This window comes from Mus caroli, chromosome 8 (assembly GCF_900094665.2).
Source record: "Mus caroli chromosome 8, CAROLI_EIJ_v1.1, whole genome shotgun sequence".
NCBI classification, from domain to species: Eukaryota; Metazoa; Chordata; class Mammalia; order Rodentia; family Muridae; genus Mus; species Mus caroli.
In genome coordinates this window covers 60,552,167-60,571,918 of record NC_034577.1, presented here as the reverse complement: position 1 = coordinate 60,571,918, position 19,752 = coordinate 60,552,167, and the positions used below count along the sequence as shown (strand labels likewise).

Sequence of the window (19,752 nt, the reverse complement as noted above, 5' to 3'; positions counted from 1 at the left end):
CAAGGAACTTCACATAAAACCAGAGACACTGAATCTAATAGAAAAGAAAGTAGGGAAGAGCCTGGAGCACATGGCCATAGAGGAAAATTTACGGAACAGAACACCAATAGCTTATGCTCTAAGATCAAGAACTGACAAATGTGACCTCATAAAATTGCAAAGCTTCTGTAAGGCAAAGGACACTGTCAATAGGACAAAATGGCAACCAACAGATTGGGAAAAGATTTTTACTAAACCTACATGTGATAGAAGCTAATATCCAATATATACAAAGAACTCAAGAAGTTAGACTACAGAGAACCAAATAACCCTATTAAAAATGGGGTACAGAGCTAAAAAATGAATTCTCAACTGAGGAATACTGAATGGCTGAGAAGCACCTGAAAAAATGTTCAGCATCCTTAATCATCAGGGAAATACAAATCAAAACAACCCTGAGATTCCACCTCACACCAGTCAGAATGGCTAAGATCAAAAATTCAGGTGACAGCAGATGCTGGCNAGGATGTGGAGAAAGAGGAANACTCCTCNATTGTTGGTGGGATTGCAAGCTTGTACAACCACTCTGGAAATCAGTTTGGCAGTTCTTCAGAAAATTGGACATAGTATTACCTGAGGACCCAGCTATACCACTCCTGGGCATATACCCAGAAGATGCTCCAACATGTAATAAGGACACATGCTCCACTATGTTCATAGTATCCTTATGTATAATAGCTAGAAGCTGGAAAGAACCCAGATGTCCCTCAACAGAGGAATGGATACAAAAAAAAATGAGGTACATTTACACAATGGTGTACTGCTCAGGCATTAAAAACGATGAATTTATGAAATTCTTAGGCAAGTGGATGTATCTGGAGGATATCATCCTGAGTGAGGTAACCCAATCACAAAAGAACACACATTGTATGCACTCACTGATGGGTGGATATTAGCCCAGAAACTCAGAATATCCAAGATACAATTTGTAAAACACATGAAACTCAAGAAGAAGGAAGACCAAAGTGTGGTTACTTCGATCCTTCTTAGAAGAAGGATCAAAATATGCTTGGGAGGAGAGACAAAGTTTGGAGCAGAAACTGAAGGGAAGGCCATCCAGAGACTGTCCCACCTGGGGATCCATCCCATATACAGTCACCAAACCCAGACACTATTGTGGATGCCAACAAGCACTTGCTGACAGGAGCCTGACATAGTTGTCTTCTAAGAGACAGTGCCAGTGCCTGACAAATATGGAAGTGCATGCTCACAGCCATCCATTGGACTGGGCACAGGGTCCCCAGGGGAGGAGCTAGATAAAGGTCCCAAGGAGCTGAAAGGGTTTGTAGCCCCATAGGAGGAACAACAATATGAGCATTGACTGTTCTTCCAGAGGACCTGGGTTTGGCCCAGGCACCTGCATGCAGATCACAACTGTGTGTAACTCCAATTCCAAGGGCCTCTTCAGGCCTCCCTAGGCAATACATACATATGTAGCACAGACACATATACAAGTCCTCACACACATCTAATAAAAACAAACAAATACATCTCTAAGGAAAAAAAAAAGAATAAGAATAACAAACAATCAAGGAGTGACTTAGGGAATCATGGAGACCTGGGTGAACAAGATCTTCATTCAGCAGGTTGCTTAACCAGGCCTCCCTCAGGCTCCTCACTTGTATGATAAACAAAGACAGAAGTTTCAGGGAGGCTCAATCAGTAAGATATGTGCTTTATAAATGTGAAGATTTAAATCCGATTCTCAGAACCCACATAGAAAGGTTAGGTGTTTGTGTGCTTGCAATCCCAGCACTCCAGAGGCAGAAACATCTGACTTACTGGCCAGCAGCCTAGTCTGACTGGTAAACCTCAAACCAATGAGAGACCCTATCTTAAATGAGGTAGATGGCTTTCCTCACAATGACAGCCAAGATTATCTTCTGACTTCCACATCCATGCACACATACCTGTGCTTGAGTACAGTAGTACATAAAAATAAGTAAAATGTACAAAGATAAGCAGTAGCTAATGCATAAGTAGTATTATGAATATTAAAGGAGACATTCTGCACCTTCGCCACATAATAACCCTTGAGTCTAGAATGTTATCAGACTCAGAAGTAGGCAGGACAGAGATAATGGTACCCCATGGGCCTGCCTCAAAGCAAGCTTAAGGCAGCAGTCTCAATCACACACAACCATGTGGACTTGAACGTACGTCAAACAACAGCAAACCCTCTGCTGATTCAGTGCAATTAAATTTCTGGCAGAATTTATGGCCCTTCATAATATAGTTTATTGTTCTTCCAAACTATAATCCAAGAAGCAAATTATATTTGAGCTTTCTAAAGCACCTGGGCCATAAAAGAATTCATACCAGTTCTTAGCATAAAATTCTGTTTTGTGGAGAAAGCAGCTATTCCTGTCTCATGTGCAGAATCCATGAAGTCCAAAGGATACACATGGTTAGACCCCATACGTTTAAAAAAAAGAAAGAAAGACTCAACAGAATATAATCTAACTTGGGAATGGGCTATGTTCTGTCATCCATCTACCTGTGAATAAAGTTTTACTGGACCATAGCCATACTTGGGCATTTGTGTGAAATTATAACAAAGATTATTTGGCTCACAAAACCTACTTTATTTACTAGGTGGCTTTTACTGAAAAAAAAAATGTTTAAAGTCTGCTGTTATAGAAATGGGAAAAGAACCTGAAAACATATTAAAGTGTCAAACGTTACCAGGATTTCTTTTTAGTCCCAGCCTCTGGGAAAAGGGTAATACTTAACCTTACTCATGAAGTACAGCGGAAAAAACCCGTCCCCAATATAAGGTGAATGGCAGGACCTTAAGGATTGGAGGCATGTGAGCTTTCAATGCATGGTTCCATTTATATAAGAGCTGCTTAGTTCCCCACCCTACCCCACCCCACCACCCCACCCCACCCCCGCTCCCCTGCCTGCCCGGCCTATGGGATTCTGAACAGTGCTTTGCTATGCAGTGTATGCAAGTAAGACTCACTTGGGCTTTGTCGTCCTTCCTGGTTGGTATTGCTCTGGGTCCTTGACCTGATGCCTCTTCTGAAGCTGCTTTCCTGGTGACATTCTGAGGCTCTGTCTTCTTCAGTGCTTGCAGATCACAGTTCTGTGACTTTATTTTTAAGCTATTGGCGAGTTCTAGAGACTGAGTTTTCCTGCAGAAAACACAAAAGAGAAATTATCAAAGACATTGTTCAACTGGGACAGGCTTTCCAAAGCAGATGTTTACAATCAAATCATGTGGAAAAAAAAAAAAAACCAGCAGCAGCTTGCTAATTATGCTTATTATCTGGAAGATCTTTGACTAGAACTTTGAAAACATTAACTGAATCCTCCCAACAACTCTGAAGAAAACCTTGTCATCCTTGCTTTACAAGAAAAGGCTTAAAATATACTACAATTTATCCAAGTTCACATAATGGTATTGTCAGGATTTGAACCCAGGACTACCCAGCTCCTAACTCAGCCAGGGTCCCAGTACACGCTGCCTTCCTATGGCCATTCAAAAAACATCCCCTGCATCACTGTCTGCTTATTTATAGTTTTAACACTGATTATTGGAGTATGACACTATCAGCCTTTGGGTACTGAAGCCAGGGTGACATATCTGTCTCAGTTTTAGCTCACCAGCTCAGAGAAGGGCTGCCCAGAACTCAAGGAGGGTACCCAGAAGAGGTGATCATAACCTGTCTCAGTGTTCCAAGTCACCTATGTGGCCAATTGGTTATGTCAATTTCCCATGAAAATCTCACAGCCCCAGAAAAGACTCCTACACCTAGCTTTCAAAGCACCTTAGATCGTAGCCCCCCATCTCCCAGGGTTCACCAGATACAACTCAAACACTCAGCAGAAAGGTTCATTACTCTCCCACAGAGCTGTTTAAAACCAACTGAGGAATCCTGATTATGCCCTCTACTTGATCCTTCTCCCCTAACCTTCTAGATCTAGATACCCAACTCATCCCTCAAAGGTCAGCTCAGATCTCACCTCTTCTATGCATCAGAATGCTGCACTTCTACCTGGAACAGGGGCAATTCTGTTTACACCTTAACTGAGTCCTCCCAGCACAGCCTCAGCCTGCATTCCTAGCAGCTGGTTGTGTGGCTTGCCTCATTTCCTCTCTAGGCTGGAATTCTCCCTATTCTCTTTGCATTCCTGGTACCTGGCATAGGGCAAGCACTCACAGAGCCTGCTTAGGCAGAAGCCCACATCTAAGCAATCTAAGCATCTAAGCATCTAAGGTCCTGAGACTGGTCCTGAGCTGGTTCTGTTCTCACAAACACACCCTATACTTGGCTGCATCCTGTGCTGCTCCAGGAGGATGCTAATAAAGCAGTGGTGGAAGTGAAAAAAACAACATAAACCCTTTGTCTCTACTTAAGGACCAGGCCTTCTTTGAAAAGAAGGCCAGAGGTATCAGCTCCAGGAACTGATCAAAACATCCAGAACAGTATCAAGAGGGGGTTCCCTTCCAAAGAACAGCCTAGGAACAACCACAAAATGGGGAGCTATCTTATCTCAGAATGGGTCATTTGTGCTAGGTAACCCTATCTCATCCCATGGTTAAATGTCATGGCATAGGAATGCAGACCTAGCACCCACCAATGAAATTTTAGATTAGCTAATCCTCCTAGAGAGCTCCCCTTGTTCCCTGGTTCCCTATAAGAAAGCCTGCGTGCCTTTGTCTGGGGTTGCCATTCCAAAGCAATAGTAGACCTCTGAGTGCTGTTTTTTTTCTGCAGAATAAATGCTCTTTATTTTTGCATACTCTCTTAGTCTGGCATCTTCCTTCAGCAATTTCCAGACTCTTACAGAAGATGGGGACCCAGGAAGCTCTTACAAATCAGCACTGGAACGTCTGTCAGAGCCACAAAGCAGTTGTTTGGCAGCATTACAGGAATGAAGGAAATTACTGAAAATTTAAAAGAAAGATCTAATTTTTTTTTCTAGAAAGATCTAAAGTGATTCTTCTGCTCTTCTACCAGAAGCTGAGAGCAAGTGGTATTTTTAGGGTCTTGTGGTTTCACATTAGTGAAGCACACTCCCCACCTCCAAAAACCTTATCAGTATGGATCCTTGATCTCTAGCTGATGAAAAGGCTGTATAACCTTTAGGATGCCTCACACTAGGGCCATCATACCTTCCCAGCCATGATCGACCATATTCTTTTTTTATTTTGAGACAAAGATTGGTTAATCCTACTCTGAGTTGCTTTCAATAAATATTCTGTCACAGCAAAGCAAGAGTAAACTAATACCCAGGGCAGCCAGTAAAGGCAGCCAGTCTCTGGCTGGAGTACAGGTCTCCTACCTGAGCTCTGAATCCTTCGCTGCTCTCAGATGCTCCCTCTCAGCAAGGATCTCATCACACAGCACATCATAGGGTTTGTCCAGATGGTGCTCGCCCATTACCCAAACCCACACCTGCTTATCGGCGCCCAGCTTCCAATGGACAGACTTGCCATTCTCTGCAAACAAAACACAGTTTGGATTGGACAAATTATTTATGGAATATTATCTGTCCCAATCACTTCAGTATTTTTTCATCCTTGGTGGGGAACCCCACAAAACACTTCCAACCTTCTCAGGAGCAGACAGTAAAACTAGTGGCTGTAAAGGTTTCTTTATGAATATAATGGGCCTGCTGTTTGCACCTGCTAGATGTTGAGAGAGAATGAAAGCATTCATGGTGTTCATTATCCTTTAGGGTAAGAGAGTGAGCACCAGGTACTACAACCTCTTAAGCCTAAAGACTTCCCCCTAACCCAGAATTAACACAGTTGCTCAAGCATGGGCCTGAAAAGTGTGTTTTAGAGTCAGTCTTGCTATCTACCTGCTAAGTGACTTGGAAAAATTAATACCTTTAAGACTCGATTCATTCATCTGTAAAATGGGAGCAATATCATCCACTACAATGATGGCTATGAAAAACAGGCAGGGTAAGGATGCCCTTGGACCTGCTAGGAGTTCAACAGAGGTTAACTGCTGTCATCAGCCAGACTATTATTTACTTATGGGGCCACTTGGAGATTCACACTAGCATGTGAGAAGATAATACTACCTGGGTAGTATGACACTTGGTGAAGCTACTTAAATAACCCTTGTTTACAACTGGTCTCCAGGGTTGTATTACATCTAGTTTCTAGCTCCAGAAATGTAGCCCGATGGGAGCTTGATCCCCAAGACCAGGGAAATGTGGAGTGTGATTAGATGAAACCAAGAAATACAGTCCCTAAACTAAAGGGACAGGTCCTCAAACTAGCCCAAGGTGCTGAACGTGTGAGGGGGACTGGCATATGCTCGTCCATGCTGTATTCCTTAGAAATCCACACTGGGATTGCTTTAGGTCTCCTAATGCAGAGGAAGCTTTTCCATTCATGTGTTCATGAACTATTGGCCTAGTCCAGAGTGCTGCCTCTGGTTGAATTACAGAGGCGGGCTGCCCAACTTGATCTCTGTTTTCTGTCCTTCTCCAGAGGAATGAATCCGCGTCCTGCAGTTTCTAAGTAGAACTACTGAGGAGAGGGGAGGGGCAAATTTGTACAGTCTTCACCACAGGACTTTTAAAAGAATCAGTCAGAAGGAACTTCTCTGATCCTGTTTTCACAAGTAGAGACATGGGTGAAAACCAGGTAGCAGGGGAGATGGAACCTTGTATGCTCCGGGGACAGGCCCCCATGCCAGGCCTTCCAGGTTTTACACTTTCCGGACATGACAAATGTATAATTCTAGAAAGCTAGAATAAATATAAACTGATACAACTCCCCTTATTGCACATTCCTGGGGCCAACTATATTTTTATTGTGCTCGTCTATCAGCCTTCGTGTAAGTAATCTCTGCCAATATTTTTTGACAATAGGAGGATGACACCTAGGGTAGAAAATGGTAGGATGCCCAGGGAGGCAAAGACTAGGAGCTCAGAGAGTTACTGTTCAGCTGGGAAACCACATGAATAGCCCCCAGAACAGCAGGTGTCTCTGAGGAAAACAGTCTTGCCCAGGGGTGAGATGTGCAAACCCTAGGACTGGAGGTGATCAGTAGAGAGTGTGCAGGGACTGAAGAGGGAAGACAAAGAGAACAAGAGGTCAGAAAACTGAAATGTTGAATTAGGAGAGTATGGTGGCCATTGAGAAACACTGGCAAGAAGTGAAAGGATTAGGTTCAAAATGCCAGACTTAACCAGAGGCTCACGACTGGGCTCGTAGCAGAGGGCCCTTGCCAGTGTGTGACTCTCTTCTGCCTCCACATCTCCAGGAGCCTGTGAGTACATACAGAAAGCAAACACAGGTTGACACTGGCCAGGTAAACTCTGAAATTGCCTTACACATACTATCATTGGAATACCGCATAGCTGGACTCACAGAGAGGAAGCCTGGAAGAGAACCTTGGAGAAACCTAGGCTTCATTCATAAGCCAAGAAAAGAATCCAAAGTGCACATAAATGATATGAAAGTGGAGACTTCTGAGTCCCCAGATCACTAAGCAAGGTAGAAGATGATCGGGGAGTACAAAGCCATGCAGAGGGGACAGAGAAGAGTGATGATAAATGATGCTGACCAGGACCATCAGGGATACAGAACAAGACAGGTGACTCAGAATGGTGAGCAGTGGCTTAGGCAGCAGGTGTATGTTATAGAGGAGTCCATCAGTGAGAGACCAGGATTGGATTGACTGGGCTTCAGCAGGCATTTCCAGAACACCAGCTACATTCCAGCACTGCTCTAAGGGCCCAGGGAATGAAGAGAACAAAGGAAAATCAAACATGCATGAGAGATCTCTTTAAATTAATAACAGGGTAGGGCTTATGCCTTGGCTGTTGGAAGCTAAGACAGCAAAGTGGGACCATGAAAGGTAGCCTAGTTCCTAGTTGAGCTAAGCCTAGAAACCCAGAGACCCTGAAGGGACAGTAGGAGCTTCACCTGTTCCCAGGCACCAGGCCCCTGTCACTCACCACAGCCCCTCACAGTTTTGTGGCTATCCATCACATAAGGGCAATGCCCCAAGCCCTTCCGCATGTAGAGGATGTGACCTGTGGTCACGGAGACTCAAGACAGATCTCCATTTAAATGAGGTACCTAAAGGCCTAGAGGACTTAGCCAACGAACTTTTCTCCCAAACATTCCCCCTTGAAAAAGTTATTTAACCACAGGCCAACCCTGAGAAGTGGGGTACAATTTTACTCATCCACTTTCCATCATGACAATAAATGCCTTAAAACCATCGACTGCCTCTTTTCACTGGATCCATCTTGGGGCAGCATGGAGAAGGCCTTTGTCTATAGAGCCACCATCTAATCTCTCATAGAAGGCTTCTCTTTGCTCCCAGCAATGACTGCCACCAAGCCAAGCTCAAGCCTGCTGCTAAGGACTCCCCCTCACCTGAGGGACCAGTCAGAGCTCCCCGCTCCCCAGCCCACTCTCACACCCTGGCCCTGGGTTAGATTCAGCCCTCGGCCCCACTCCATTCTCAATTCTTCTGTGACTCTGGTTTCCTTGTGGGCTCAGGAACCCCTGAGCCAGCTCCAAATGTCCATGCCTCAGACTGTTCTGCACCACCCCTGGAGCAGTGTCCTGGGGCCTTCCCTACAGCCCAATACCTGCCCTGGGACAGTGTTAAGGATGTCCAGAAAGGATCAAACAAGGATGGATAGAAAGATTTCAGAGATTAAAAAAAGAAGAAAGTAAGCACTGGCTGGGGATGTAGCTCACATATCAGGCATGAGACCCTTAGTTTAAGTTCAGGCACAGCCATAAAATCAGGCATGGTGCTTCATGCCTGTACTCCTAGCACTTGAGAAGTGAAAGCAGGAAGATAGGAAGTTCAATGACATCCTTATCTACTTAGGGAGTTGGAGTTCAGCCTGGGATATGTGGAACTTTGTAATGAAAAGAAAAAGAAGAGAAAGAGAAAATGTATGTGAGAAAAGAGAAGAGCAAAGAACAGTCATGCCCAGAGCCATGTAGCCCCTCACATACCTCCTTAAAGAAAAGGTACAGACTTCAGAATTCTGAATGAGACAGGCATAAGATCCTTCACAGCCTAACCCTACCTTGTCCTTCCAGATTTTCCATCTATCTCACCTTGAAATTATATGCACTCTTAAATCTGAACACGTGGAGGAAGGGATCTTTGTATAACACTACTACATAATTACAATTGCTTGCCCAGGACTTTAACTTGGACTATACCACCACAGAGCTCTTTATGATTGGTATCTCAGAGGCTCTTGCAAAATTCTTTTAAAACCAGCTCTTCTAGTAAAGTGAGGTCATCATCCTTGGAGACGACACCATAAAGACCTGCTAAGCAGAGACCTGTAGTCTCACCACGTTCTTCAGAGAAGTGTTTTCTCTGGACTAAAAGATTTTCCTTACTCAGAGCCATGTGCAAACGCCCTAATGAGGCAGTGCTGTAATGGGATAGCACATCTCTTTGTCAGGGAGATGGCTCGACTATTCCAGTCTTATATCCTCGATTACAACATAACACTGCTATGTTTGGTGCTTCCTATGTGCTGTGTCCAGCAGAAAGACAAGTTTCCCATGACAAGTCAGAGATACATCACAGCAGCCCCTTCCTGGGTCATGGGTGGATCCTTACAACATACTAGTCATAACATTCAACCCTAGGCTCTTCCCAATCCTACTTTACTGTGAACCCATTTGAGTTCCGGTGCAAGCACTTCCCCAAGATAATAAACTACTGTACACCGAAAGAATTCAATACTGGTCTGTGTGACTGACAGAAGTAAGGCAGGCAACAACCTGAGATTCTTCGACATCCTGTCCCCAGCCAGGCCCATGTACCTATCACCACCCTGGCCTCTCTTCTAAAAGCTCTCATCCTCAAACAGAAACCAAATGATGGACATCAGCTGCCAGGGACCTCTGAGTCCTCCTGCTATGGACAATGTCCCTGCTGACTGGTGGATGTCCACACCATTCTCATCTTTATGACTTCCCTAGGCCGTTCCAAACTATATTTTGTGAGGCTGTGGCAGCTCCAAGAAGGAACTTCCTCAAGATGATATGGCCACTGCATATTGAGGGGGGATTCAAGACTGATCTGTATGGCCACAAAGCCTCTGTTTAAAGAATATTTGTAATGTGTGGTCCAAACTAAAACACTGAGAAGAGAGTGAAAAGAGAGCGGAACCACTGGAATGTTGGAGAAGCTGGTTTACCTACATAAAGATCAATATAGTGTTCTTTCCCATCTCATGGGGTGAGATGGGTGTATTAACTGCCCAGATTTGTCTGTGTTCACTTTAAGGAAGGCCAGGGCTGATTTCTATCACATCTTCCTCAAATTGCTTATTTTTTTTCTTCTTTTTGTCAGCAATTTCTAGTTATGCTAAATGTGCTGGAGTTACTAACCCCAAAGTCATTATTTAATTTAATAAAATTATGTGCATATTTTAGAGACCAAAGAACAGAGAGAAAGTTGGTATCATGCCTGATACCACAGTCCCAGGAGGCTAGTGGTGGATAGATACATGGGACTTTCAATCAAAAGAGTAAACAGAAGGAATAAATCAAGAATTATGGACAGTGAGGGGGTGGATGAGAAATGCAGTAATTACCTGGAAGACTGGCAGTACCAGGTGACCAGGCAGACAAAATATTAAGGGGAGAGGGGTAAATCAACCTGCTCAAAAAGACTGAAGATTTAACTGGACTCGAATTCAAACATTGCTTCCTATTCTTATTCATACAAATTGCATCTTTCCATTTGTTTCTTTATTTGCAAGAATAATGAGGCAACATTGACCTCACTGAATTCTCACAAGAATTAAATGAACTAACTGGTTTCAATGCCAAGCTTAGGCCTGCCCTGCCACATTATATAACAAGTCGATGCCCGAGTAGGGTGGGGAATCTCCTTAGAACAGAAAAGGCTAAGGATAATCTGTAAAATTCTATTACTGGAGATAGGTTGGGGTCAGAGAGGAGCCATAATGACTCTCAACCATTTGGCTTCAGTGACTAGGAAGAGAGCAAAGCTGCCATCATGACAGAGTGACAGACAGGATCAGGAGTTGGTGATTGACCATGGGAAAAGTTGTGGAGAATTTTCTTTGTGGCAAACTTGCAAGGCTCCCTGGGCACCTAAACACAAAATCTCACGAGGTAATGACCATCAGACCGAAGCTTGGTGAGAAGTCTCTTCGCAATGTGGGTTTGAGACAATGTCGAATAAAGAGAAAAGGATATAGCTATTTGTCCAGCAAACATTTCCAGAGACCCCACTGCATTCCAGCTCTTCTCTGTGGAATCATTACATCCTGGAAACAGAAGACTGGCTGAAGGAATGTGCCTTTGGTAACAGTAAGAGTCCAACAAAGGGAATTGAATCCAAGTGTTTTGCCTTAGTCACTGTTCTATGGTGGCGAAGAGACACTATGGCCACAGCAAGTCTTTAGAAAAGAAATCGTTTAATTGTGGGCTTGCTTACAGTTTCAGAGGGTTGTTATGGTCATGAGCACGGTGGCATGCATGGTGCTGGAGCAGTAGCTTAGAGCTACATCTCAGGCAGAGGGGAGGAGGCAATGTTGGCTCTGGCATGGCCTTTTGAAACCTCTAGGCCCACTTCTAGTTATATACCTCCTCCAGAAAGAGAAAGAGAGAGAGAGAGGAGAGGAGGGGCCATAGGTCTTATATGACACAGCTTCGTAAGTCAGGCTCTATATTGAGCATAGGAATCCTTTCAAACACCTCTGGTTGCTGGTGACTAAGCATTCAAATACAAAAGCCTAGGCAGGCTATTCTCATTCAGACGGCCACATATATCTCAAGGGCAGACAAGAACACACCTTTCCCAGCCACCAGATCCTGGGCTTTGGGCTCCCATCTTCTGCTTCATTAAGAGTCAATGAAACAAGCACAGGGGAACAGTCTGCTAAGTAACCATGTCTTCTGCTTGTGTTAATGTGACAAAGCACACAGGAAAAATGCCAAATTATCACTGTAGATTCATGCGAGTCACCTTTAGTAACTGCTCCTAAGCCCCCGTTAAGCTTGCCACATACCACATTTGTACCAGTTTGGGGAGAATCAAAAGCAGGGTCTATTCCAACTGTTGTTTGCCAGCTACTTGCCCAAGGCGAGTTCATTAATGACTCTGGCTTTCACTTTCCTCATTCATAAATGTAAACAGTACTTTATGGTGCAGGCTTGGTTGTTATTATTTAGTGAGATAATGTACTGAAGTAATCAGCTTCGGGAGTAAGTGAAACATAGCCAACATGAAACCCACTGGCTGGGGTTCCTAGTCTAGAGCAAAGAGCAGTCCTGTCCAGTGGGAAAAGGGAGCCACTTCCATAATGATGGCTTTTCTGATAGCCACATTCTAACTCCTAAAGAAACTGGTGAAATTAATTCAACTGAGCATGCACCTCAAGATAGCCAATAGCAAATATCCACATCTACTTTTTTGATTTAATTTTCTATTGCACAAGTCTTTGAAATCTGGTAGTTTATAGCCTCTTCCCGCTAAGCACTGAAAATTAAACCTAGGGTCCTCTCCTGCTAGGTGAGTGTTCTGACTGTATTTCCACCCTCAGCCCCTTGTACTTTAAAACATTTCCATTTTCCTGCATGCACACATACAAACATATGTGCTGTAGATAAGTGTGCGTATTTGCATGTGTGTACATACATGAAGTTGTCTTGCACATGAATTTGCATGTCCATATGGAAACCGAAGGCTGAGGTCAGGAATCATCACGAATGGCTCTTCTACATTATTCAATGAGACAGGGACACAGTGAAACCCAGAGCTTATCAACAGAGCCAGTCTAGCTAGTCAGCTTACTGTAGGGATCTCCTGGCTTTGCCTTTCAAGGCTTAAAATTTTCAGATGGGATGACAAGATCACCCAGAATTTACACAGACTTTAAGATCTGAACTCAAGTCCTCACACTTGTGTAATGAGCAATGTAACCACTAAGCCATCTCCCAGACCACATTTTACTTTTTATTTCAGTCAGGTTCTTACAAAGGTATCCAGGCTGGACATGAACTCCATACCCTTCTCAGGCTCCCAAGAAACTTTGATTCCTCACATTTATTCCACCAAGACCCTCATTACATTGGTCCAACCTCAATCCCGCATAGTGGTACAGCCATAAGTGGCTCCTTGCTTCAGTACTCAGCCTTCTAGCTATCGCTGAGCAAACACAGTCAGTCCACAATTCTCTCCAGGTCTCATGAGAATTCAAAAAGTATTGTGTGTTAAATCCCCACTGCTGATTATTTTCACATCCATGCCTGCATTAACTTCAGGCTTCTTGGAAGGCAGGAGAGCTCTTGGGATACAGAACACACAACTGTTTCAGTGGTGTGTGCTGAACACTCACTACTGTGGGTTGTTTTTATAGAGAAAGGAACCCGTAATGTGATAAAGACAATGGTATAAAGGAATAGGGGTAGCCGGGAGACTGGTACAATAAGAAGGCCAGCGAAAGCCATGGCTCAGCTGAGAACTGTGAGCAGGAGAAGCATGTAGGCCAGCACAAGCCAGAGGCAGGGCTTGGGGAAGGAAGACACATGCCAGAAAGGTAAAGGTAAATGTGAGAGGCTGTGACAGTTTATATATGCTTGGCCCAGGGAGTGGCACTATTAGGAGGTGTGGCCTTGTTGGAGTAGGTGTGTCACTGTGGGCGTAGGCTTTAAGGCCCTCAGCCTAGCTCTAGCTGCCTGTGAGCCAGTCTTCTCATAGCAGCCTTCAGATGAAGATGTAGAACTCTCAGCTCCTCCTGTACTATGCCTGCCTGGATGCTGCCATGCTTCCACCTTGATGGTAATGGACTGAACTTCTGAACCTATAAGCCAGCCCCAAGTAAATGATGTTCTTTATAACTTGCCTTGGTCATGATGTCTGTTCACAGCAGTAAAACCCTAACTAAGACAGAGGCCACAGCATGAGGGCTGCAGCCTTCATGGGCTTAGTGCCTTGGGCAGCCACTAGGCATCCTGAGGCCACCGAGGACTCCCTGTGGCTTCAGATCCAAAAGCTTGTTTTGGAGAAGTAGACATTCTTTCCTCCTTTCTGGTACGGAGAGGAACTAGTTTAATGTCAGTCACTTTTTTCCAAGTGCCACCGGATTTAATGGGGTAATAATATACATTTGGTATTCAATATTGGTGGATGCTTCACTGTTTTAGGTCAGCATATTCGCATACTTCTTCTACGATCAATTAACTAAAAAGATAATGCAGATTTTGGAAAGGCATAGTCAAAACTCTACAGAGAAACAGTGAAGCGAAGAAATTGAAATAGATGCCGTAAGTTATAAATTCCTTCAGTTATCACAATTTAAGCACCTCAGCAACTTTGAGAAGCCCACAATTTAGCAAAAAAGATCTGGGGCAAGCAAAGCTCTGTCCTCAGTGGTCCCCAGAGTCACCCCTGTAAACCAAAACATCAGGCTTTCAATGAGCACAGTTCCTGGGGATTCCAGGAGATGACCAGGTAAACCAGTGCCACGTGTTTCACCTCACCATTGTATTTGTCACATGTTTGACCTCACCATTGCATTGTGAAGGAAAAGCTGTAATCTGGATACTGCTATTCGAAATCTGACAGATCTTAGCATAAATACAAGAGTTTTCCATATACAAAAGTGCTTACGATTTTTGTTCTAGTTTGGTTTTTTTCTTTTTGTTTTGTTTTGCCTATAAAATTGAATAGTTAATAATCAACATTGCACAAATTTTTGGAGGATGAACACAAGGTATATGTTTCACATAGTGTCTAAAATAGCAATTAGCTATTACTGTGCTCTGGGTTTTGTACTCAATTTTTTTATTTTGTTTTGTTGTTGTTGTTGTTTATTGGTTTTTGTTTTGTCTTATATTCAGGAGCTTTTGGTTTTGGGTTTGTTGTGGTGGTGGTGCGGTACTTGGCATTGACACCAGTGCTTACTGTATGTTCATGTAAGCACTCTCATCCTGACCAACTTGCCAGCCCTTAAATTGTGTATGTTGTATAAGATAATAATAAAGGCTGTGCAGTGGTGGCGCATGCCTTTAATCCCAGCACTTGGGAGGCAGAGGCAGGTGGATCTCTGAGTTCGAGGCCAGCCTGGTCTACAGAGTGAGTTCCAGGACAACCAGGGCTACACAGAGAAACTCTGTCTTGAAAAGCCAAAAAAAAAAAAAAATTGTTTTTCTTATCAGTATATAGACCTCATTAAAAAACAATTTTAGCTATAGTATGAGGTCAATACACTGATTTCCATTTTGAATCTGTATATAGGCGAAGCATACCTGTGGAATCTATTTTTTCAACTTATTAAATCCTGGTAGTTTTATAAATTTTTACTTTTCCTGCCATAATAAAAAAAAAGTAGAGAAATTGAGTGTAAATATCTCAAAAAGTGACCTTGAAAACTGTGTGTGTGTGTGTGTGTGTGTGTGTGTGTGTATTTAGTTAGGGTATTGATACATGAGTAAGCCTGTGTTGGGGGGTAGGAGGTTTTAATGAACAAAGACTTCTTCTCCTGATAGTCTCAAAAGAATTCTTTCAAACTCCCAAAGACTCATTCAGTCTCAAAGACGTACATCTGAGAATCATTCCACAGTAACCATACTCGAGCACTACTGCGATTTGCTCTCTTTAAGAGAGTACCTTATATCTTAATAGGCATTCCTTTAAAATGATAACTTTAAAAAGTCCCTGAAGCTGATAATGCATAATCACACTTTCTGTACATGAACTATGTTTTGTGATAATAAAATGCAGATCCAATGAAGGGGATTTTAAAGGCCTTCTTTAATGACCTTCAAGTCAAACTCTGGGGTGGCTTTTTGATGTTTGGAGGTGCTGGGATGGAAATGAGAACCTCGTATATGTGAGGCATGTGCTCTACCACTGAGTTACACCCCCATTCCTTAGCACTGACTTCACACCTTAAGAGTAATCTGATTTTAAACAAAAGACTTGCTTAAACATATACACTGCACTGTGTGGTAAGTATGTGTGAGTAGATGCAAACTTCCACTTGAAAAGCCTGACACAAGAAGTCGAGTAACTCTTAGGCTCTAGCCACAAAATCACAGTTAATACCTGGCCAGCTTGACTTATGTGAGCGCTCAGAGCAGGCCCTCCACTATCACATTCACGGCACAGAAGCTTGGTTTACCTTTTTTCGGCCTGGATTTCACTGGCAAGGACTCCTTTCTTTCCATGGCCGCTTCTCTTTCTTTCCATCGTCGGATCTGTTCCTCTCTCATCTTGTAGAACAAGATCTGTTTCTGCTCTTCGCTGAGCTCTGCCAGCAGATCGGGGTCTATGAACATTTCCGCCAGTATCTGCCTCAGCATCTTTGCTGCTCACAGGAACTTCTCCACCTGCAGCAGAAGTTCTTGGAAACCACTTGCCGGTTTGCTACCAGCAGCCAGGAGCTCGGGCACCGCTGCACCTTCCCAGAGACTTGACCAGCCCAGAAATGATGACTCCCACAGCAGGAATTCAGCAGAGCTGTATCTGTAGTAAATGCTGCTCAGTGAATATGGACAAACCTACAAAGAGCAACAGTCCAAATCAGGCAGTAAAATAGATTCTGAACCGGAGCATGCTAGCAAAGAAAGCCAAGAGGAAAGACAAGATAGTTTTCCGTTTCAAAGAGGGAGAACGCCCAGGTGTGCTTAGCTACAAGTTTGTTTAACCTTTATTCCATAATAGATACTTTATTGGAAAAAAAACAGCAACTTTGCAAAGCAGATCTCAGGGAAATAGCAATTTAACAGAGCTTTGTTTGGCCTCCTCCAGACTGAACAAACACATTATTTCCCCAGTGCCTCCCAGCTGCCAACAGCATGGCTAAAAGAAGTCAACAACAAAAACAAAAGCAAAGGGTCACAAGGAGAAACAAAAGGATCCTCCTCAAGTGACTTCTTCCAAGAGAAAGTATCACATTTGAGATTCTTTTAGAGGGACAGAGTCATTCTCAAAAAAGAAAGAAGGAAAGAAAGAGAGAAAGAGAGAGGGAGAGGGAGGGAGGCAGGGAGGGAGGGAGGACAGGACAGGACAGGACAGGACAGGACAGGACAGGACGGGAAGAAAGAAAGAAAGAAAGAAAGAAAGAAAGAAAGAAAGAAAGAAAGAAAGAAAGAAAGAAAGAAAGAAAGGAAAGAAAGAAAGAAAAGAAAGAAAGAAAGAAAGAAAGAAAGAAAAAGAAAGAAAGAAAGAAAGAAAGAAAGAAAGAAAGAAAGAAAGAAAGAAAGAAAGAAAGAAAGAAAGAAAGAAAGAAAGAAAGACGGGTCTTTCTTTCCCCTCCCTTAAGCACTGCACGCATACAGCTCTGTGCCTTCTCCTCTACAACGGGCATTTCCAGACAAGCCAGCAGAGCATGGGGAGCAGAACAAGTACAGAAGAGGGCACCAACGAACATTCTGGACGGTCAGCAGCTCTTAGGTGTTACCTTTCCGGATAATTTAATAAAATTTAAGTTTCAGATAGTGAGGGTGGGGGAGGCGGGAGAAGCCACTGGCTTCTGTCTTTGATTTATAAAAGTTTATCAGGTGGATCCTTCAGAAAGAGGCCTGTGGAATTGGGCATGCACGGTGTCCTGAAGGGAGTACTAAAGGGTAGCAACTCCTCTATCAGTTTATTTTACATAGTTTTATGTGGTTAGAGTCTTTTAGGTGTCCAACCTTCAGACTCTGTGTTTGTCTATGACATATGCATGCATTATATACTTATGCATGTATGTATAAACATGCCACAAGGGACAATCTCAGGTGTCAGGTGTGGCTCTCCACCTTCTCTGAGACAAGGTTTCTCTTTCGCTGGTTCAGCCCTGTGTAGACCAATCATGCCAGGTGGCTGGAAAGCTCTGGGATGTCTCCTGACTTCATCTCTCATCTCCCCAGAGAGGCACTCGGGATTAAATACCACTGCAAATGAGATCTTAATTCAGACCCTCGTGCTTCATTTACCCACTTATCCATCTGCCCAGCCCCAAACTCTTAGACTTTTACCAATAGAAAGAAATACTATATATGTATATATGCATATATATGTGTGTGTATGCATCTATATCCATAGTATACATTATATTTTATATTCTGGAGAAAAGAGATTTAATTTGTTTCAAGCGTCATAGGACTACAAAGGTCTTACTATAATATTTCAGGTTCATCTATGCCGTAGAAGATCAACTACAGTTTCTATGCTTACAAGGCTTCTGAAATCTTGCCTCTAGCCATGCTCGCTCAAATACCTTGTTTTTCCATAGGGAGCAACGCACTACTCACTTAAACTTGAGAACAGTTACTAGGCTACATCATGACTACAGCAGTCTTGGTTCTCCCTGCCTCTTCCTGCCTTTGTGAGTTTTAATCCTTTTTCTTTCCCTCCCTCCTCTGTTTCCTTGTAAAGCAGCCTCTTGAACCCAGTGTTTTGAGCCAAGCACACACAGTAGTCAGGTGCCACAGGACATCGGTAGCACTTGGATTCACTATTCATTGCATAGCAGGGCCTTGCAGCTACATGTACTGTTCCTACTTACACACTATTTTCTCCCACAGCATGTTAACTGCTGGAGTTCAAATGGAGCCCGATATGAAGAGGAATGTTAAGTAGCATTAAAATCAATGTCCTGACTGTAACTCAGCCAGGCATACCCCTCCCGGGGCCCCTAGTTAAACTTCTATATTGTCTTGGGATGGTCTTCATAGCGTTATACTGTAAAGAGTCTTGTGGTATTTTGGTCCTAGTGCATTCTTAGGGAATACAGCAAAGCAGGTCCACTCTAAAGGAAGGGTTTATAGAAGACAGTCTTCTTTCACAGGAAGAATCTGACATTTGGAACATGTGACTTCAAGGTCCCGAGGTAAAGGAGTAAAGTAAACAAAGTAATTGACTCCCTGAAATTCCAGGAACCATCCATAAACGAGCGCACATTCCACGGCTTCAATGGCTAACGCCCATAGAAGAGCATGATTTAAAAAAAAAATAGCAGCTGATGAGGTCTACAGCTTCTACTCTAGCCCCGTTTTCAGTCCAGTGAATAGTATTGGAGGGTCAGGGAGAGCTGAAAATTAACTCCCCCAAAGAGCCAAGGGCAAATTCCTCCCCTGCTCTGGCCCAGAGCGCTCTCTGATAACAGAATTGACACTTAACTGTTTCCTGCACTACCATACACACTCAGCACCAGTTAACCCACTCCATCCACTCTCCAAGAGGTCAGTCCCATTTCCCAGCTGAGGAAGACAGTGATGGCTGGGAAGCTGGGCATGGCAGGTACTGTATCCACTGCACACACTGGCTGCTACAAGTTGACTCCTGAGTCCAGAATCAGGAAGTGGTGCCACTTTGAAAATTTCAGAGTGAAGACCAGAAAATGTCCTTGGGAAGAAAACTGCACAGGTGGAGATACCGCAGCAGTGCAGAAGCCCTACCCTTATCAAGTAGAGATAAGCTTAGAGAAGACACAGAAGAAAATACCCCATCCAGAAAGGAGAACAAGGTTGACACCCACATTGGTCCAGTAGCGAGTTTGTCTTCCATTTATTCTCCACTTGCCAGGTGCTTTGTCTCCTTAATAGTCCCTTTCCTAGTACCTCAGTAAAGAGGTGTGCAAGCTCTTCTTTCCTTCGGCTTTGCTTTGGGTAGCTTGTGTAACATGGGCTTCAGGCATCAAGGTTAGTTGGAATGTTTTATTTTATGGTCCGGTGATTAAAGCCTGGCCCTTGCACATGCTAGGCAAATTCACTGTTATCGAGCT

General features: G+C 43.5%; 1 protein-coding gene across 1 annotated transcript in view; it reads right to left on the bottom strand.

Moving 5' to 3' along the window:
* Sh2d4a (SH2 domain containing 4A) overlaps window positions 1-19,752 on the bottom strand; it is a 69,160-nt gene that overhangs the window by 46,961 nt on the left and 2,447 nt on the right. Inside the window, exons 2-4 of the mRNA XM_021170417.2 lie at window positions 16,165-16,543; window positions 5,332-5,488; window positions 3,005-3,176 (exon numbers count right to left, since the gene is read on the bottom strand). Coding sequence (XP_021026076.1) covers window positions 3,005-3,176; window positions 5,332-5,488; window positions 16,165-16,345 — 510 coding nt within the window. The 5' untranslated portion in view covers window positions 16,346-16,543. The remainder of the gene's footprint in view (window positions 1-3,004; window positions 3,177-5,331; window positions 5,489-16,164; window positions 16,544-19,752) is intronic.